This window comes from Megalobrama amblycephala, linkage group LG5, assembly GCF_018812025.1.
Source record: "Megalobrama amblycephala isolate DHTTF-2021 linkage group LG5, ASM1881202v1, whole genome shotgun sequence".
NCBI lineage: Eukaryota > Metazoa > Chordata > Actinopteri > Cypriniformes > Xenocyprididae > Megalobrama > Megalobrama amblycephala.
The window spans coordinates 40,082,452-40,104,745 of NC_063048.1; the positions used below are offsets into that span (position 1 = coordinate 40,082,452).

Below are 22,294 nucleotides of genomic sequence, written 5' to 3' on the forward strand. Positions count from 1 at the left end.
GGAACCGAACTGAACAACTAGCTGTTAATGAAGCAGAATGCTTCAGAAATGTTTCTCTCTTCATTATGTGTGGTGCATGAAATCACTGGGAAAGTGGTACGGGTCATGACTCATTCATGTTGCCAGATCTAGATAGAAAAGAACAAGCCCACAATAAACCGAAATAAATCCAAATGCTTTATGCTGAACATAACACCAAAATATCATGACCTGCGCCTGTTCACTTTTAATAACTCCGTAAACTTGATAGCTTTACACACGGCTCCAGGGAGTTAATAAAGGCCTTCTGAAGCAAAGCGATGGGTTTTTGTAAGAAAAATATACATACTTATAACTTCATAAACTATAATCACTGGCTTTCTGTAATTAGTTCCAGCGGAAGAGTGACCTCGACCAGACACATGACATATTGACGAACATGGAAGCGCAGAGGATAAAGTAAAACAAATTAGAAAAAAAATGAGAATTTTTAAAATGAGAGAAATGTCAGAGGATTTTGATATAAGAGTAGAGGAGCTTGAGTTTGTTGCCCAGCCCTATTTGTTTGAACCGCGAGAGGCGTCTACTCTCACCTAAGCTTACGCCACTCCTACATCCTATGTCATGCGTCGGGTCAGAGGTCACTCTTATGCCGGAACTTGACTTGTGTACGGCCATTGCTGGAAGCTAGTTTTAAATATGGATATTTTTCTAACAAAAGCCCATTGCTTCACTTCAGAAGGCCTTTATTTGAGCCCTATGGGTTACTTTTTATGATGGATGGATGCACTTTTTTGGGCTTCAAAATTGTGAGCGCCATTCACTACCATTATAAAGCTTGGAAGAGCCAGGATATTTTTAAATATAACTCTGATTGTGTTCATCTGAAAGAAGATATACACTTAGGATGACTTGAGAGTGTGTAAATTATGGGATAATTTTCATTTTTGGGTAACTATCCATTTAAAGGTGCCCTAGAATGCTTTTTCCCAAGATGTAATATAAGTCTAAGGTGTCCCCTGAATGTGTCTGTGAAGTTTCAGCTCAAAATACCCCATAGATATTTTTTAATTCATTTTTTTAACTGCCTATTTTGGGGCATCATTATAAATGTGCCGATTCAGCGCGCTTCCCCTTTAAATACTAGCGCTCCCCGCCCCCAAGCTCGCGACTCTATAATACATTGCATAAACAAAGTTCACACAGCTAATATAACCCTCAAAATGGATTTTTACAAAGTGTTCGTCATGCAGCATGTCTAATCACGTAAGTATGGTATTTATTTGGATGTTTACATTTGATTCTGAATGAGTTTGATGGTGCTCCGTGGCTAAAGCTAACATTACACACTGTTGGACAGATTTATAAAGAATAAAGATGTGTTTATGCATTATACAGACTGCAAGTGTTTAATAGTGAAAATAGCGACGGTTTGTCTCCGTGAATACAGTAAGAAACAATGGTAACTTTAACCACATTTAACAGTACATTAGCAACATGCTAACGAAACATTTAGAAAGACAATTTACAAATATCACTAAAAATATCATGATTTCATGGATCATGTCAGTTATTATCGCTCCATCTGCCATTTTTCGCTATTGTTCTTGCTTGCTTACCTAGTCTGATGATTCAGCTGTGCACAGATCCAGACGTTAATACTGGCTGCCCTTGTCTAATGCCTTGAACATGAGCTGGCATATGCAAATATTGGGGGCATACATATTAATGATCCCGACTGTTACGTAACAGTCAGTGTTATGTTGAGATTCGCCTGTTCTTCAGAGGTCTTTTAAACAAATGAGATTTACATAAGAAGGAAGAAATTGTGTTTGAGACTCACTGTATGTCATTTCCATGTACTAAACTCTTGTTATCCATCTATGCCAAGGTAAATTCAATTTTCAATTCTATGGCACCTTTAAACAACAAACCCAAAAACACTTATAATAAGTGGTCATGGCAACACTGCAAGAGTGCTCTCTGTGAAGCAGATTTTCCAAGCATAAGCAGCAGAACACGATGCCTCCGTCGACTGTGCTTTAGTTTAAATTACTGAACATAATGAGTCTTTTGTCACTGTAATATTTCTTTGGTCAGAATAGTGGATACCAAACACGCGAGACGGCAGAACGTTGCTATGGTTACCACGTTGTCAATCATCTCAGATTCGGGAGTGAGTCGTGTTCCATACACACATAGAATGATCATTTAGGGGATTTTACAGTGTGTACGTGGCCATTATGCAACAAATTCTGTCAATAAAGGTTAACTTTTATTTTTTCCTGAACTTTAAACTCATTCCCTTAAAGGGTTAGTTCACCCAAAAATGAAATTTCTGTCATTAATTACTCACCCTCATGTCGTTTCAAACCCATAAGACCTTCGTTAATCTTCAAAACACAAATTAAGATATTTTTAATGAAATCCGAGAGCTTTCTGACCTCCCTATAGACAGCTTTGTCATAACCAATTTCAAGGCCCAGAACAGTGTAGGAAATTCATTAAATAAAATCATTATTTTTGTTTCATTTTTGTGCAAAAAAAGTATTCTCGTCGCTTCATAACATTAAGGTTGAACCACTGTAGTCAAGTCGACTTGAAATTGGTATGACGCTGCTGTCTATAGGGAGGTCAGAAAGCTCTCGGATTTCATCAAAAATATCTTAATTTGTGTCCTACGGGTTTGGAATGACATGACGGTGACTAATTAATGACAGAAATTTCATTTTTGGATGAACTAACCCTTTAGAAAGAACTACTTCTACCACAAAAAAATGAATACAAACTTACCACAGAAAACTTGCCGTCACCGAACCACATGACCCATCTGGTTCCTTCGGCCGCCCGGCTGCGTCCAGTCATCAACCAGGATACAATCCGTCCAGGCCACCAGGAGAATCCTCGTAACTTTCCCCACACAAGCTCACCGATGCCGAAACCTCGGCCATCCTGCGATATACAATCACAGAATAGATCAACTAGTGATTTCAATCACTTTACATAAATGCAATAAAATGTGTACTGTTAATAACCTAACCTGTGTCTTTTGCATTGTCTTTAATTTTATTTCTTTTGTATTGCCTTGACTTTCAGCCTGTATAATAACTCTATGGTGATTGCTATAAATAGGCAACCTTGAATCCCGACACTTTAACTGCAATTGTTGTGCTAAAATGCTGGTGGAAACATCCTCACAAGGTACCTTTGAACTTTTAAGTCTAAATGTCACATTTACTGTTGTTCTGCACATTTTTGTGGGTGGAGAGGCTGAAGGATATCCCCATGCAGATTCTGCAAAGAGATCACGGTGATCACGAGGTTCCACAAGCTGCTTGGTTTGAAAGTGTCTTCTGTGTGAGCGGTGTTTCATCTCTACACTATTGACAATACACAATTGACCTTTTTTCGCCCACAAAATTTTGCAGAAACTATGCAAATGTGCCCAAACATTCAAGGGTTTGTTCACCCAAAAATGAACATTCTGTCATTTATTACTCACCCTCATGTCGTTCCTCACCCGTAAGACCTTCTTCATCTTCAGAACACAAATTAAGATATTTTTGGTGAAATCCAAGAGGTATATGATTCGTCCATAGACAGCAATTTAATTACCACTGTCAAAGCCCAGGAAGGTACTAAAGACATCATTAAAATAGTCCATGTGACTACAGTGGTTCAACCTTAATTTTAAGGACGTAAACACAGAAGCACTGCACTGTGCTTACAACCTCAACAGCATAGGGAAGAGATTATTGAATAAAGTAGTTATTTTTTATTTGTTTTTGCACACAAAAAGTATTCTCGTCACTTCATAAAATTAAGGCTGAACCGCTGTAGTCACATGATCTGTTTTAACGATGTCTTCAGTACCTTTCTGGGCCTTGACAGTGGTAATTAAATTGCTGTCTACGGAGGAGTCAGAAAGCTCTCGGATTCCGTCAAAAATATCTTAATTGTGTTCCGAAGATGAACGAAGGTCTTACGGGTGTGGAACGACATGAGGGTGTTTTCATTTTTGGGCGAACTAACCCTCTATAGCTGTACTACTATAGTATTAGTATAGTTTCAAATTACTCCTAATCTCCACATGAAACAAACCCTTCAGCAAAAGACAGGCCCGATTGTTTAAACCTGGCTTTCAAATCTGGTTAGTTCCAGGATAACTTCTAATCCTGGGATTTCTCAAAGAATAATTAGCCTATGATCAAGCAGGTGTCAAAAGTTGGATTTTTGCTTTGATATCGAAACTAAATACACTTCAAGCTTTCTTTTAAGAAAAGAAAATCTCAATTGGATCCTGGAACTTATCCGGCTAACCAAATAATTGAAGAATGAACCACACAGAGCAGAGTATCTACAGCAGGGATAGGCAACGTTGGTCCTGGAGTGCCTGATGTCCTGCAGAGTTTAACGCCAACCCTAATCAAACACACCTGAACAAGCTTATCAATGTCTTCAGGATTACTAAGGCTACAGTCAGGTGAGGTTTTTTTTTCAGGGTTGGAGCTAAACTCTGCAGGACAGCGGCACGCCAGGACCGACGTCGCCCATCCCTGATCTACAGCAGACTATTTCAAAACGATCAACCCCAAGCCACCATGACGAAGAGCTTCTCGTACCTCGTACTCGGACTCCGTGTCAGTGGACTTGGGTGAGGTCTTGTCTCCATCCCCTATAGAAACGGGCTCTGGGGTGGTGGCAACAGTTGGAGAGGCTGGATCCGTAGGCTGCTGCTGCTGTTGGAATGGTGGAGGTTGCTGCTGGGGAGAAGGCTGGGGTTTGATGTTGGTCTGAGGTTGAGTTTGAGGCTGTGGCGGTTGCTGTTGCATTGGCGGCGTTGGTGGAGGAAAAAGCAGTGGGACGGTGATTATGGAGCTGTCTTTTTGGGGCTCCGACTCTACCTCGCCATGGTCCTCCATTGAGTTCATCACAGACACCAGTTTCGCCTTCTTCTCTGCCTGCAACGTAGGGAACAGCGGGACAGGAAGAGGAGGAGGTAAAGCACACAGAATAGCAGTGGCTTTCCTGAGAATAGCACAGTTCAGCACTTGAGTAATGGTGACTGCTCAGTTTGTTTATAGTTCTTTAATCCCACGTGCCAACACAAATATCCACATCCTCTTGATAAAGCACAAGTGCCGCCCCTTTGAATGTGATAAGTGGCAGAAACCTGTGAAAACAGTCCCCTTTTCATTGCAGTGAAAGCTGTTTGCGATCACTTCGTAACAATGAGTGCTCCCCCCGTGGCTGAGATGGATGCACGCTGGAGAGTTCAGCGAGTTTGTCCAACCTGACTCTAAGCTATTAGGTCAAAAACAGAGGACACGAGCCAAGCCATGACTTAAGCAGCTCACAGCAAATCCCCAACAGCTGCACCTCTCTCGTCCTCTCGTTCTCTCTCACTCGCACGTGAATCTCTTTCACAGCTGTACTTTCTCTGCTGCTGGGGTCCGACTCCATCTCCAATTACACTCGCACACACGTGAACCTGGCAGAGTCGCCCGTGTGTTGTGTGTGTGTGTGTCTGTGTGCAGAGAAAACGGTTGGATCCGTCCCCAGAAAGCTCTCCCTATGTCTCTCTTTAGCTCACTCCCTCCATTATGGTGGCTATACATTCACATAAGCCCGCAAAAGGGGGAGAGAGGCTCTGGAGCCAAGAGCTTATGAGTGTGCATGAATAGACGGTATGATGGTGTGGAGTAGAAACATGTGGCCACAAATCAAGAAGCCCCACTGTAGTTTATAAATATCTGTATGGCTTCACTGGCTGCTTCGATGAGCTGGGCCATATGTGCCAGGCTGTTTGTCTTTGACAGCGGTTGATGGTGGAAAAAGTATTTAAATGTATGCAAGCTGTTGTGTGCATTTGGGCATGTATTTATCTGTGCAGGAATGGGCGGTATTGATGGTATATACCAGTGGTTCTCAACCGAGCCTAAGTAAACTTCAAAGGAAGCTGCAAGATGTCTTAAATTAGTCATTTTTTAAATTTGTATACCGCTTTTCATAATCCATGTTGTTTCAAAACTTAGCAAACACTTCTAAAATCGAAGAATACTGTTCTATAAACTATGGAAATGTGGATTTTAAGGGACAAATCGTAACATCCATCTAGACGCAGATTTTATTTGAGCTGCAATATTTATAGTTTCTGGTCCAATGAATACAAGCTGTTTTGTCAGTATTTAAAAAAAAAAAAAAAAAAAAGGAAATTGCTGTCCACTGTATACTGCCCTTAAAACAACTTGGACAATTGAGGATGTGGTATAGAGGAAATATAAAGCTGTGTCATCTGCATAACAATGAGAAAGCTAATCCCATGTTTCCTGATGTCTTCTAGAGGAAGCTTGTACAAGGAAAACTACAGAGGATGTAACACAGAGCCTTGGGGGACCCCATACTATCCTGAACTAGATACTTGTTAAATCTGACAGTTTCTCAAGTACACAAACAAAGTGGTAGCAATATTGAAAATGAATTATTTAAAATCTATAACTTTGTATCATTTTTTACACTTCTAAACATCTTCTTTGTTCATTTTTTTTGTTTGTTTGTTTAAAGGAACAATGTTTTAAAGTTTAAAATCATTAATCACTATTAATCATTTACCAAGTACTTTTTTTTTTTTTAAATAAAACTACTTGAAAACAAGCACCTTTTAATTTCAACAGGAAATATCACAGAAATATCACTGACTTTGACAATGGGGGACCTCAGAGTCACAAAAGTTGAGATCCACTGTTACATACCACGCAATGATAAAAACGTTTAAATGCTGGCTATCAGAGGGCAAGACTGTTTTTATTCACTTGCTATGAATTTTTTTGAAAAAATGAATGCAGTACTTTTCATTCCAAAAGTATAGATATAAATAGAGTATTCAATACTAGACACTATGGTCATGGTTATTCAATATATATATAACCATTTGTGCATTGAATATCCATAAAAAACAACTATATTGTGACCATCATGTACAATTACCTATAATATGCATATAAGATTTTCTGTCATACTCCAGTGGCCAGATTAATGTAATCTTTGTCCAGACATTTCAAGCCAAGCATATAAATGGAATTACATCAGAATAAAACTGAAATCTGAAACTCTTGTCTAAGTAAAATATTACCTTGAGCTCTACAACTGATTTCATCTCACATGCTTGCGGCTCTGTTCATTCTAAATGTACACAATTTACATTCCACACCACAAGCTGAACTCACCCTATATGAATGGAGAATGATAAAAACACCTGCTTTTTATATAAAACTGACACATAACTTCTTACTATCTACGCCTTAAGTCGTCAAAGCTATCATAGATACTCCAAAACTGACCATAAATAATGACAGAAGCTCCCAATACTGCAGGCAACTTATGTGTATCAAACCGGGAGAGAAGAATGTCAACACTGGGGGAGGGAATGGGTTATATGTGAATGTCAACATTAGGGGAGGGAAAGGGTTATTTATATTATATATAAAAAACTGACTCCCCAAAAACTGGGGGAGGAGAGGAAAGCACTGCGGCTATAAGTGGAGATTTGCTTCTGGACGTGTGTTTTTTTTCCCCCAGCTGTAAATGCCCCTCTTCAGGGGCCTCACTGTAGCGAGTCTGGCTCTTGAAATTGAGGAAGGGGGAGATGAGAAGGAAGGAAAGGGGGAGGGTTCCAGGAGTACAGTACTTTACAGTCTTTGTCGGCCACAAACACACAGCCCAGCTCAGGAATAACAACATATATAAGCAGTATGTCATTCACAAGTCTCAGCTTAAAATATCCAAGGTTGTTGTGCACAAGTATAAAATAAAGTAATATATGATACTCTGAAGTAAAAACACAACAAACAGCAACTACTAAACCAAGCTGTACTGTTGGAATTAATAAATACATTTAGTAAAAATTAAATTATTAACAATCCTGAAAATAGAAAGTTTCCCATTTGATGGCCTAGTTTGCTGTATGGCTGTCCAAGAATAAATAAAGCAAGAAATAGGGAACTGTAGATTAAAAGCAAGTTTAAAAACAGATCTTGAGACGTATACAGAGAAATTGTTTCTGAAACTAGTACTAGTTTTAAATTTTTTTAGCCATCTCTCACATACACTATACTGCCAAAAGTATTGGGACACCACTCCAAATCATTGAATTCAGGTGTTCCAATCACTTCCATGGCCACAGGTGTATAAAACCAAGCACCTAGGCATGCTTATGCTACAAACATTTATGAAGGAATGGGTCGCTCTCAGTAGCTCAGTGAATTCAAGCGTGGTACCGTGATAGGTTGCCACCTGTGCAAAAAGTCCATTCGTGAAATTTCCTCACTACTAAATATAGTCAACTGTTAGTGGTATCATAACAAAGTGGAAGCAATTGGGAACAACAGCAACTCAGCCACAAAGTGGTAGGCCACGTAAAGTCACAGAGCGGGTCAGCGCATACTGATGCACACAGTGCGCAGAAGTCGCCAACTTTCTGCAGAGTCAATAGCTACAGACCTCCAAACTTTGTGTGGCCTTCAGATTAGCTCAAGAACAGTGTGTAGAGAGCTTCATTGAATGGGTTTCCATGGCCGAGCAGCTGCATCCAATCCTTACATCACCAAGTGCAATGCAAAGCGTCAGATGCAGAGGGGTAAAGCTCTAGAGCAGTGGAGACGTTTTCCCTGGAGTGACGAATCGCACTTCTCTGTCTGGCAATCCGATGGATGAGTCTGGGTTTGGCGTTTGCCAGGAAAATGGTACTTGCCTGACTGCATTGTGCCAAGTGTAACGTTTGGTGGAGGGGGGATTATGGTGTGGGGTTGTTTTTCAGGGGTTGGGCTTGGCCCCTTAGTTCCATTGAAAGGAACTCTTAATGCTTCAGCATACCAAGACATTTTGGACAATTTCATGCTCCCAACTTTGTGGGAACAGTTTAGGGATGGCCCCTTCCTCTTCCAACATGACTGCACACCAGTGCACAAAGAAAGGTCCATAAAGACATGGATGAGCGAGTTTGGTGTGGAGGAACTTGACTGACCTCAACCCGACCCTTTGGGATGAATTAGAGCGGAGACTGTGAGCCAGGCCACATCACTGCCTGACCTCACAAATGCGCTTCAAGAAGAATGGTCAAAAGATCCTATAAACACACTCCTAAACCTTGTGGAAAGCCTTCCCAGAAGAGTTGAAGCTGTAATAGCTGCAAAGGGTGGGCCAACTCCATATTAAACCCTATGGATTAAGAATGGGATGTCATTAAAGTTCATGTGCACGTAAAGGCAGGCATCCCAAAACTTTTGGAAATATAGCGTATCCTCCAGCCACTGAAGTAATGAGATGTAAATCTCTGGCTTTTAATTTTCTACATCAGCATCAGCACCAAGAAAACTTACTTTTAAGCCACTATGGGACTAAAAATGTGGATCTACTATAATACAGTACTTTCACTTAAGCAAAAAACACAACAAAGAATAATACAGAAGCTTACAGTACCAAGTGATAAACACACCTTTTCAGTTTCAACTCTTATATATAGTGCACATAAATCCAGTACTGAATGGTACAAAGGGTAACGTTGTGATAAAGTGTTTTTTTAAGCTCTATGTTAAAGCTGTATAATAGGATAGGATGGTCTTTAGGAGCTCTACCTATATCTGAAAGGAAACACCCATGGCCTTAAGCTGCTCTCCACATTACAATGATCAACCAAGCCTCTTTTCCAAGCAAGCTCCTCTGGCAAATTCCTTTTTCCAACCTTATTGTAATTATTTATATACCATGACGTTTCAAGTACAAGCCAATTCCATGGTCAACTAATGCACATGGATGCCTGTATTTAAGACCTTTATGCATGTTCGGCCCTTTGAATGTGTTGCTGTTCATATGACATAGCCAGTACTTAAATAAACAATATTCTTTTATGACTAAATACAGGGCTTACTATAATAAGAACTGCCTGAGGCCAGTGTGAGAGTTTCGGGCCAGCTAATGGAAGTTTCAGGTGAGTGTTGCGCTGTCACTGTCATACATACATGTATATTTAGGTCATACAAATTTGAACATTTGGTCTTCTGTGGCAAAATGAATATTGTAGTTGCAAATTGTGCTGATATAAATATGTCAACAAGCTAATGTTATCAAGTTGGCAGACATGGATGAGTTTTTTTGAGCAATAATGAATGTGGTAAACCCAAAATTGCAAGAATGATAGTCTTGGAAGCATTAGTTTGGATTGAATATTATAAACATGCAGTGTAGAAAAAAGTGTTCAAAGTTATACAATATTATAATAATTATTTTATATATATAAAACTATAAAAAATATATATATATTCAGATTTTTTTAAGAGTAAAAAGCCAAGTTTGTTGAACACAGCTGATGGAGAATCAATCTGAGGAACATAAAAAGTTTCTGAACCAATAAATGATGTTTATCTTACACTTTAAACTCTATGAGGAAATTTTCACTTACAATATGAGGAATTAATTCACTTCAAATGCTGGCGGCACAGCAGTGCACACTGAAACTCCACCAGGCAGGGGATGAATGGCTATCGCCACTGTGTGACAATCGCATTTATTTTGATGTGACTTTGTGAGTGACTGAACAAAGGCTGTTCACTTTTTAGCCTCTCAAGTCCAGAGAATAGAGGATGCATTTAGTTTGCGATTGTGCTGGGTGCATTAAAGAATCCAGTAATTAGTAGTGCAGCTGAGGTCAGGCATGCTAAATGAGTCTTCATGTTAGTGCCTTAATGTTGAATCTTTTTAAAGGCTTCTCTTTATTTGTTCACTTCAAGCTGCTAAAATGAGTCTAAAATCTGTTACTTCCTTAAAATTGCAAAGCAGTTGTCAAAAACTGAAGTGTAAAAGTCTGCCTGCTTCAGTCTGTGCAGCCTTGACTCAGAGTACGAGCGAGAGCTGGCAGCGCACTAATCGCACGCGGTTCCCGGGTTCATTCGGTTCATTCATATTTGCATATCCTTAAAAAGACACGCACCGCATTTCCGTTTCAACACAAGCGACAACTGCTGCCAGTTTTAAGTGTTTACGGTGCCGACCCAAATCTGACAGACGGAAAAAAGCATATGATCTTTGTTTTCAAGCTCAAATAGCAAAACTTTCCTTAAATAACTCTTAAAGCATTAGTCTGAGCTCAAACATGCTACGTCCCTCTGCAAGCCGACTGTATAAATAGCCACAAAAAACACACTGTCGGATCACAGCACTATTAAAAACCAAGTATAATGTGAACAAAGCCAAAGATATGCCCTGTGCACAACATCCTGCACAGGCAGTAAAACAGGAAATACATTCAGCTCTCTGCAATCCCCCTGTGATAACATACAGGCTAGAAAAAGAACCTTTTTAGGCAAACCATTTTGTCTTGTACTTGCAATGTTTTTAGCCCGGTCCGGCACTCTGGTTTTAAAGAGATGGGTTTCCTTTAAGCTACCCGGGGCAGATGGTCCGTAACAAGTCTCCTGGAAATACCTGAAGTCAGCATATTCCTCCTCCAGCAAGTCTACTCAGACATGCACACTGTCCCCTGCGCTATCAACAACAAACAAGTCAGCCGACCTACCCATACACGCCTGCACTCGGCACTTTAAATCCAACGTGTGAGTAGCTTTTTTTCTTGCCCCACTCTTGGCTCAGTGGAGACCGCTTCAAAAAAAAAAAGAAAAAAAAGGAAAAAAAAAAAAACAGAAAGCATGAACATTTCTTTGTCTGGGAATTCAGGGTCAGGTGGTTCCCAACAGGAATTCTGGTTGGCTAGAGAGGACTTGCAGAATGTTGGCGGCTGTCCAGGAGGCTGTCTTGCAAGCAGCGCTGGAAATTCGCTGTAAACCTCATCTTCACCCTTATATCCATAGTACGGAGTTCATTTCCACTGCGGAGAGAGTAGTGAGGGGGATAGGGGGAGGAGTGAAGGGAATGGGATGGGGGTGGGAGAGAGGAATCTACTGTAGCGTTGGGTACTTATTTAAAAAAAAAAAAAAAAAAAAAAAAAAGAGAGAGAGAGAGAGAGAGAGAGAGACATGATCCCCCTCGCTCAAAGAAAGTGAAAGCAGGCTGGGTTTTACCCCCCCCCCCAGGGCCAACCCTTCTACGCTAACAAAGCTCTGCTGACTGTATGCGGCTCAGGCCCTCGTAGCCAGAGGAAGGAAACATGTCAAGGCCCCTTTCAGTAGGGTTTCCTGCTGCATTGTTGTGTCCGGTGAGGAGCGCTTCGAGAAAACATGACTGCATCGGAGAGCAAACAGAGCTATGACATGTTACGATCTGCGCTCATCCACAATGTGCCTATTCAGAGAAAGAGAAAATTCCCAGGCTCCTGACGGAGGATTCCAGCTCTCTGCATGAAGAATGCGAAACGCCCATTCCTCTGGAATTTTACGACGTCCACTCACAAGACAACTGTGTGTCCGGCTAATTTGGCCGTATTTCTGGGATCCCTGACAGTTTTATGGCTTATCCTCAAACACAGTGTGGTGAGGGGCAGAGAAAAGAAGATGGGGGCGGGGGAGCTTGATGTCGATTGGTTGGCCTCCTTTGGTTACCGAGGAAAAAGAGCATTATGTAACAGAGCAGTTCTCACCATACAACACAGTACCATTAGGAAAACTGTCAACCACCTGCACCGGCAACGGTACTTGAGCTTCGCCACAGAGGTGGGTAATAACTGAGGGCAAAATGAGTCTTCCAACCTTTTTTGCACCCCACACCCCTCAGTAAAGGTTCATTAAGAATGATAACTATAACAATAATGATAACCATAACCATAAAGCTTTAATAATCGCTCTAATTCTATGAGAACAGGGAAGTCCACACCACAACTATAATGATAATGACACATTATGGGCCCTATCATACACCCGCCGCAAGGCAAAGGGAGGCACGACGCTAGTTTCAGCCCGACGCAGTTATCATTTTCACGTCCAGTGGCCACATTGTTTAAATAGCAAATGCACTCGCACCCATCTGCTCGCCCATGTGAGTGCTGGTCTGAAAATGAGGTGTGTTCAGGTGCATTGTTGGCGTGTTGCTATTTTGAGGCAACTGAAATCTACTGGTCTAAAGTCAATGGCGCAGTATTTTTTTGTTATTTAAAGGGCGTGTTAGTGTCCTTAGTAATATGCACCTATAGGCGGGTGCACAACACACGTACACTCTGCTTGTTACACACACAGCACACAAACATGCCAAATATTAAAAATAAAAGGATTAAATGTAAAAGATTTTTGCACATAAAGATACAAATGCCTACATTTCATAATGAATAGTCATTGCATGTATCAGAATTTGCAGTAATGACAAATGAAAATGGCTAATTATTTGACCAATCCAGGCAATACCCACATGTATTTAAACTGACTCGTCAGGTTGAGGGTGTCTATATTCTCCCATGTAAATAGCAAATCCGCCATGGTGCACGCACACCTGGCTTTTAACGATCTAAGCGCATGGTCTAAAGCGCATGACGCAGGTGCACTTAAGGCGTGTCTGAATCCACTTTTACTAGTTTAACAACGGAAAAAATGGTCGGTGCATCTGCGCATGGTCCAAAAGTAACTCTTAATGAGTCATGGTTGTGTTTTGGGCGTAACGTGCAATAAAACAATCAGAGTGTCATCTCCCATTTCCCTTTAAAATAGGGCCCAATATGTTTCAATGTTTTTTCAAAGATGTTTTTTTCCAGCTGATAAACGATAAAAATCTTTGACAGCCAATCAGAATCCACCTGGCAAAGCTTGAGCATTTAAAGCAGAAGATATTAATAATAAACTATATGTTATCATCTGCTGGTGTAGGCGCTAATAGTTACCTTTAGATATATTGTTCCTTAAGGCTCCAAAACCAGAAATGTGTTCCTTTAATTCACATTAAACTGTAATTTCTTTAAAAGTAACTTTGCAGTCAGAACTATCTGTTTGATCTACCAAAGGAAGTGTTCGGAAAACCTGTTTTGGTCCCATTAGAGAGGCAAAAATCATACACACTTCACCTTCAAGTCAAGACACATCACAGCAGTTTCAGCCCTGCACGTGGTTGTAATATGTATACAGATTCACCATGGCACAGACTACTGATCTAAATAAAAAAATGAAAAGATGATATAAAGATGATTTTCTTACTGAAATGCCACATTCTTGATCTTGGATTATTCCAAATGTCTCCGATAATCAGTAAAGTAGATAATTAAGTGTTACAATACAATGGTATAGTGTCGTAACCAGGGCCGTTTTTAGGGCAATGCAACCATTGCGACCTCACCAGGCCCCGCCCTTTAAGCGGGTCCCGCATTATATACATGACTATGCCCCGCCCCATACTAGGGATTGCCTTGGTCCTAACCTAGAGCAACAAGTGTCCAGTCTTTTTTTTGTCTACACAAGAACACTCAGTCAATCAGAACTAGATATACATGTACACCAATACAGATAAGTTGATAAATATTTGAATCTTATGGCCGATATTACAATTCTATACTATTTTCTATAAATAAATTCTAAATTAAAAATTAAAAACCAAAAGTGTTTTAGGTTACTAAGCTGAAAAATACAAGAAATAAGCATGCACAATTAAATACCAGATATTTAACACATATACATTTTAAGACCAATTATGCCCCTTTTTACAAGATGTAATATAAGTCTATGGTGTCCCCAAAATGTGTCTGTGAAGTTTCAGCTCAAAATACCCCACAGATCATTTATTATACCATGTTGTAAAAGCCCACTTTTAAGTGGAAGGAAAAACATGCTGTTTTCATGCATGTATCTTTAAATGCAAATGAGCTGCTGCTCCCCACCCTGCTTTCCAGAAGAACACGCTCACGTGACATTGCAGTTCTTCATCATCATGAAAGTTTATTATCTGCATGTGTTTTAAAGCCATAACAGTCTAAACTTCTGATATATGGTTTTCTGAGCGCACACACCCGAAACACTCGCACAGAAAGCTGGATGTTAGACGGCGCTAAGTTCCAGAACTAAGTTCTCTTTCACGTCTTATTGCACTTAAACTGTCAAATGCACACAAGGTTATGTCAAAAACACACAAAGTTCACATAAACACAAATCGCATGTATATATAAGATCTGTGTATTAAAGTGACTGCAGCTGCTACTGCTGTATATGCTGTTAATATAAATCAAACAACAAAAGAAAAACAGAAAATCACTCTCTGCTCTTGACTGAATAACTTTAGTAGCTTTAATAAGAATACATTTATTACATGAATGCTGCTGTTAAATGCTCTGGCGAGAAGATAAACATGGCGGACTGTGTACAGCTAGTTTATGCTAATAAGTCTGTCAGCAGCTGTGGGCGGGGCCTAAGCATTTGTGACATCACATTGCTAGAATCTGCAAATGGCTTGTTCTGAGACACTGCTAATGACTTATGGGGATTAAAAAAGAGAAGTGTGTGGATTTTTACCATTATAGGGTGGTTGTATACACACACTGCCGACAAACATTTATGTTCAAAAACCATGTAAAAGTGGATTTAGCACAATAGATCCCCTTTAAAAAAATCTCTTATACCAGCCAATAATCAAACTGAAACTAAACAGAAAAACACTTATCTGTAATCAGACTACTTTAAACTCCATTACTGATAGGCAACCTCTGATTGGCCACTGCATTTATAACAGACAATCTGTGATTGCTTACAATGAGGAAACCATTGGATTTTCATTGTGAGAAGCAGCCAGATGTCTCATGAAATAAATGGTACCTTTATGCAATATCGACTGACTCATCAAATACACTTGGCTTTCGCAGAGTTTATTCGGCACGCTGTCGCCCTGGCAAACGTTCCAGCTATAATAGAAATGCTGACAGGCTCCCTATCGCTCTTCCTCTGGGACAGTGGCGAGCAATGGTACTCACCTCCAACTTCCACTTGGCCAGCAACTCCTCCCTGGTCCTCTTGCTAATGTAATAAGGGTCACCGGCCTGGAAGGTTACTCTGGGCATGGGTCTTTGACGGAGGCTGATTTCCCAGCCCACTCCCCCACGGAGCCTCCCACGAGCTCCCTGTTTAAAGGGACAAAAGCAAAACAAAACAAAAAAAAGGAAAAGAAAAAATTAACGACTTTGTCTCTCTCTGTTTTAGTGTGCTTATCTATCTGTGCGATCCTAAATGAAGGAAGGAAGTAGGCGGTTAGTCTGCGAATGATTTTGGAGCGTTTTGCGAATGGGCTGGTGGGGGACTGGTACTCATCTTTGCAGAGAGGGTTCGAGTGGCCCGACAGATAGATAGCCTCCCATCTGGACATGGCCAGTGGAGAACAGGGACCCTCGTTTCAAGCAGAGGACCAAGTGTATTTGATATTTCACCATTAGGGTACCATTTCTTTCATAATTAAATGGCTGAAAAACCGGTTCCATGGTAAAAGCCATCTTCCTAGGAATTTTCTTCAGAGATCTTGAGCAATTTTTTTTTCCCAAAAATGGAAAAGGTTGAATGTTCACAGACAGAAACACGTAAACGTACACACATATATCACAGACAGGCACACAACAGGAAGACAGTTTTACCTCATTCTTTGCAGAGTCCCCACCCTCGTCCTCCTTGTGCTCCACGTCTAGAGGGAAACAGCCACAAGAACAAGCAATTACCTGAAATGTTTCTGAGAGTCCGGATTTGTCGCAATGGAAATCTGTCTTCATCAATCTGCAGTATGAGACCTCAATGATATTTTTGCATCAACACAAAGTTTCACAGGGCTTTTATGTAGAAGAGCAAGCATGAAATAGCTTTGAGCCAAAATAAACGATTCTCATTTGTGTGCAAAGTTATTAACTTGTAAAAGTGTTTAAATAAAGAGCTGAGAAGCAAAAAAGCAGCTGGAAAAAGGACCATTGTAGCTTGAGGGCTTTGTGTTACTAAATGAAAGTCCTAAGAGAACTTTAGAAACTGAGTATTAATGTCAATCAATCACTTTCAAAAAGACTTATTGGGTTACTAGACATGTACTGTGAAAAATGCCACAGGGCATGTGTAATTACATATAGTATGATGTTTTCTTGTGCAAGGAACCAGAATATTACCATTTAAAAAATATCACTGAGATATATACGCATATGTTACTGCCCAGCATGATACTACTAGAGGCAGTGTAGCTGTACAATCTCTCCTATGATTGGCTGGACTGTAAGCATAATATCTGATTGACTTAGTGTGAAGATTTGCGGATGCAACAATCAATATGTAAATACAAAAACATTCAAATGTTGTGCACACACATTGGGCCCTATTTTAACGATCTAAGCGCATGGTCTGAAGCACATGGCGCAGGTGCACTTAGGGCGTGTCCGAATCCACTTTTGCTAGTTTAACGACAGAAAAAATGGTCCAGGTGCATGGTCTAAAAGGGTTGTACCTAGTCTCTTAATGAGCCATGGGTGTGTTTTGGGGCGTAACGTGCAATAAACCAATCAGAGTGTCATCTCCCATTCCCTTTAAAAGCCAGGTGCGCTTGCATCATGGTGCATTGCTATTTACATGACGGAATATAGACACCCTCAACCTGACGAGTCAGTTTAAATACATGTGTGTATTGCCACGATTGGTCAAATAATTAGCAAATTACTGAAAATAGGTCATTCTGATACATGCAATGACTATCCATTATGACATGTAGGCATTTTTATCTTTATGCACACAATAATAATAATCTTTTACATTGTAATCCTTTTATTTTTAATATTTGGCATGTTTGTGAGCTGCTGCGCATCCCTGTGTGTGTAACAAGCAAAGTGTACAAGCGTTGTGCACCCGCCTATAGACGTATATTAATAAAGTGCCCTTTAAATAACAAAAAAATACTGCGCCATTGACTTTAGACCAGGTTTTTGTTGGTCAATGGTGCAGTCGTTTTCAGTTGCCTCAAAATAGCAACACGCCAATAGCGCACCTGAACACACCTCATTTTCAGACCAGCACGGCCATGGGTGAACAGATGGGCGCGAGATTTGCTATTAAAACAACGTGGGCACTGGATGTAAAAATGATAACTGTGTCGGGCTGAAACTAGCAAAAAAACACTTGTGTCGCACCTGGCGTCGCATTGCACCGGGTATATGATAGTGCCCATAATGTGTGTATTTACGAATTGTGCTTTGCATGTCACATTTTTGAATCCGTCTCTAGGTTACAATTATTATTATTCATATTATTTGAATGATTGTGAAGCTATTCTGGCTCCAGTTGTTTCAAAATATTCCACTTAAAATGTAAAAGAAATTTTAAAAAATCCACCAAGGGTCAGTTCAGAGTAAATATCGTATAAAATAAGTGCTCATATTGGCCACACTGCTCTAGACATTAGTATCGAAATGAGCCATTGACAGTGTCATATCACTCGCCCACTGCTTTTTATATTGATTGACTCTTACAAACAACAGAAGTATTTCAAAAGGTATCAAATCAAACGTTTACATAACTTCATTTTTGTAATGGTCAGTGCCTTCATAGACTCCTAACAACAAAAAATTGTAATCGCACTCTGCGGCACACGCAAACTAAATTATTGCAGGCTATCAAGGTCTATCAAAACACTTGCAGGACATGACGTCAACATTGAAACTAGCCAACAACCACTTTGACTCATTATCATAGCAGTTTTGGCATCTCTGACATTCACTTTGTTTTCGCTGTAGGGGAGCCCCCATCCAACCAACGCCATATATACAGGATATAAAGTACTTCATATAAACTTTAGCTGTCTGTCGGAAATATTGCATCATATACCAATTATATAGCCATACACATTTAAGCCCTGTTTACACCTGGTATTAAGATGCGTTTTGGTCGATCGGATCACAAATAGATGAGGGAGACACATTCCCATTTACACCTAGTGTTTTAACCACTTCTAGTCCGCCACTTCTGTCCTGATTTCTTCGAGGGGAGGGTCTATAGGCGGGTAAATATATGGGTTTTTTCAGATCTTTCGATATAATAGACAAAATCAGCTTGCGCATTTTACATATGAATGTGAAAGGAGATGACGGAAAACATACGGAGAGCATCAGCTTTCGTTTTTGCTCTGACAGTCACAAGACCGGCCGAACGCGGTGAGTGTGTGTTAGAAATCAGGAATGCTGAGAGAACATTGTGCTTGTTTTTTATCTTCAAACCAAACTTGTGTCTCCAGCCGATAAAGTTTAAACCCCGTCTGGCAAGCACTCTTCCCATAATGTTTACGCATTAGGCCAGTAGGCGGAAAGTAGACAATCTTTAGTGGCTGTTCAAATGCATTCGACTACATGAGCGTTTAATTTATGAAAGCAATCCGGTCGAATGCGTTTTCGACTACCTCTGGAAGTGGTCAAAGTTGGACAAACACAACACTTTTTAGACCCCGTTTACACATGTATTTAGCGTCGTCCACTTGAGATCCGATTGATGAAATCACTTCTTAATACCAGGTGTAAACAGGGCCTCAGATACACGACTTTCGACATTGCGTTGTGCAATCTTACAGTTCAAACAGTAGAAAAACAATGCCAAGAATTGGGTTTGATTCTGAGGAAATGCATGAATTGGTGAAATGTATACTTGCAATGCAAGTGGCTTTGAATAACATTTTATGTACACTTCAGCAATAAAGTAAAATTTCATTTTGTGTTTCATTTGTGTCTCACTGTGTCTCTCACTGTGGCAGAAATGTTGTGTTTTTAATGGTGTGTCAACTTAAAAATAGCCTAATTCATTTTATTACTTTTTTTGAACTTTTTGAACCAAAAACATAAAAAATCTGCAGATTCAATCCAGGCCTAATAATGATTAATGTGATAACTAACTAGTCTGTCTGAACAGTAAAGCATTACCTTTGCAGTCAATAAAAAATAATTAGTAACAGCCTACTACTTTGGAATAACTTCCCCAACACTCTCATACTTTCTTCTAATGCTGTTCATCTTCTGCACATTCCACAGTGCCACAATCAATCCTCCCAAAATTCTCCTTTTTTGCCCTGGCATTGATTTACACTCCTGACATCTCCACATACAAAAGGATGTAGATCATGCCTAAACAGCTTTGTCTTGGCTGGGTTCAGCAGGTTAGGTTGAGGTTAGCCAGAGGCTATGATTACCAGTGACCTGAAACACTAGCTGGGCTATCATGATGATTCATGATTCAGGAGTACTGAAACTCCCTTCTAACTAGGGTTTGAGAAAGACAATATTACTGAGAGCTCAACAAAGCTTTCTAAAACACAACAACGATTCCAATACAGCATCAATAAAATGTGGCCCCTCAAAGGCCTTTGGAAGATTCATTCCCATTCAAGTCAAAAAGCAGCTACAAAACAGATATTTGTATAGAGAATCTAACAGAAAAGTCTATTTCAGCAAATGTTTCCTAAAACCTTTTTTTAGGTTGAAGCTTGAAGCTCAACATTAGAATGATATTCAGGTCATAAGTAACGTTCACCCTTAAAAACTTCCCCACATCAAAGTGGTAGTGAGCTGTTCGTAGAGTTCTGAGAGGAGAAAAAAGATGAGCTGTTAACTCTGCAAGCTGCATAATAAATGTGAGCAATTAAAGAGAGATCTTTTTTAAATGTTATTAAAAAAGATCTTTCTTTAATGTTATTTGCTAAATGTCAATCCTTAATAAACTGTGTCATTGCAATCCCAGTAGAGATGTGTATCATGAAAAATGTTTCAAAGTGTTGTGTGTAAACGTACTGTTTCAAAAATGACAACTTCCACCTTAGTGCATCTATTAAGAGTACACTGCAAAATGTCCTCTTGTCGAAACTGACAAGCATTCTTATAGTTCAAACAGTGGCCAAGGTCATGGGTTTGATTCTGAGGGGGTGCATGAATTGGTGAAAATGGCTTTAAATATGCATCAATACTAACTTAAATTTTATGTGCATTTCAGCAAAAAAAAAGTAAAATGTAAATGAAATAAAATAATCTTTCTGATACTTAGCCATGCACATTTAGATGGACATCTTTGGCCGCTGAGTTGTGTTTTACACTGTTTATTTTTAAGGTACAGGCAAAAGTATTGTGTTTTTCAGACAGTGTGTCATGTTAATAAATAGCCTGCTCTATTCCAAATTAAATTAAATTAAATTAAATTGCTACTTTTTTGCAATCAAGGCTTGTTCACATCAAGCCGAATGTTCAGTGCATAAAATTTGGTGCAATAAACATTTTAATTTGAATCTTAGGGATGTGATGGTGAGGAAATTTTCCCACCGGTTGGAGTTTTCCCCTCTTTTTCCCCCTCTTCTTCCACCAGAGCAAGCATTTTAAATTAATTCCTATGGAAGGAATAAACTGGAAATGCTCGCTTTAGACATGCACCATAATGAATGCCTGTGCGCATTTTACTTTCGCTTTCAAATTAGCGGCAATCCGGTGGCGGCAATTGCTTGAATGGTGGGTTCATTATTTTTCTTAATGAAAAACACAACAACGAAAGAGTATAATGACAAACTCGCTTAAATAGGCGCTTTTACATTTCCCGTTGAAACCAAATCTTCCGCCATCGTCTTGTCAGTCAGGAGTGAGGCAAAATGGGCGAAGTGAGGTGAAATCTGACTCCTGCTGCTGATCTGTGCTACAACTCTTGTTCGGCTCACACTGAATTGAGCAGACGTGTTTAGTTTTTAATTGTAGTGTCTGTTCTCTAACTGAACAAAATTATTTTTATTACTATAAAAGTCAAAATGGTGCTGAACACCAGTAACACTGACTATCGCAGCAGCCCTATTGAATCTACATCAGTTAAAGGGACAGTTCACCCACAAATGAAAATTCTGTCATCATTTAATCACTCTCAAGTTGTTCCAAACCTGTATGAGTTTCTTTCTTCTGCTGAACAAAAAAATATGGGTAACCAAACAGTTGATGGGTCCCATTGACTTCCATCATACTAATTTTCATTTTTGGGTCAACTATCCCTTTAATTCAGATCAACCTGAACATGTGCATGCTGTCAATGCGAACATAAAAAAAGTCAAATAACTTACATACTTGACTTATTAAACTGCGTTATTAAAGCACATTTCTGATACATGCCTGAAGCACCAAGGCATGAAAGAGCATTAAATGATGAGTGCATAAATGAGTCATAAATACATCATTCTGATAATCATCAAGTATGGCTAGGCTAATGAACAGGGCAACTTCATATAAATAGATATGTGGGATTTATACCAGGCTTACAGGCATTCTGTGACGGCATATTCACAATGTCTCTATACTGACATGAAGCCAAAAGAAGTAGACAGCACCCATTTTAATAACCCACTAGCCTAAGGAGGATCTGTTTGAAGTCTATCAAAGCTCCAT

At 39.8% G+C, this 22,294-nt stretch overlaps 1 protein-coding gene across 8 annotated transcripts in view; it reads right to left on the reverse strand.

Moving 5' to 3' along the window:
- dnmt3ab (DNA (cytosine-5-)-methyltransferase 3 alpha b) overlaps positions 1–22,294 on the reverse strand; it is a 70,150-nt gene that overhangs the window by 22,984 nt on the left and 24,872 nt on the right. For 3 of the 8 annotated variants that reach the window (XM_048192265.1, XM_048192264.1, XM_048192262.1), the window contains exons 5-8: positions 16,514–16,560; positions 15,863–16,009; positions 4,602–4,955; positions 2,773–2,931 (exon numbers count right to left, since the gene is read on the reverse strand). In XM_048192265.1, coding sequence (XP_048048222.1) covers positions 2,773–2,931; positions 4,602–4,955; positions 15,863–16,009; positions 16,514–16,560 — 707 coding nt within the window. Of the gene's footprint in view, positions 1–2,772; positions 2,932–4,601; positions 4,956–10,435; positions 11,427–11,457; positions 11,502–11,548; positions 11,922–15,862; positions 16,010–16,513; positions 16,561–22,294 lie in introns of those variants that run through there. The other 5 variants (XM_048192266.1, XM_048192267.1, XM_048192268.1 and 2 more) reach the window with 5 other exon arrangements.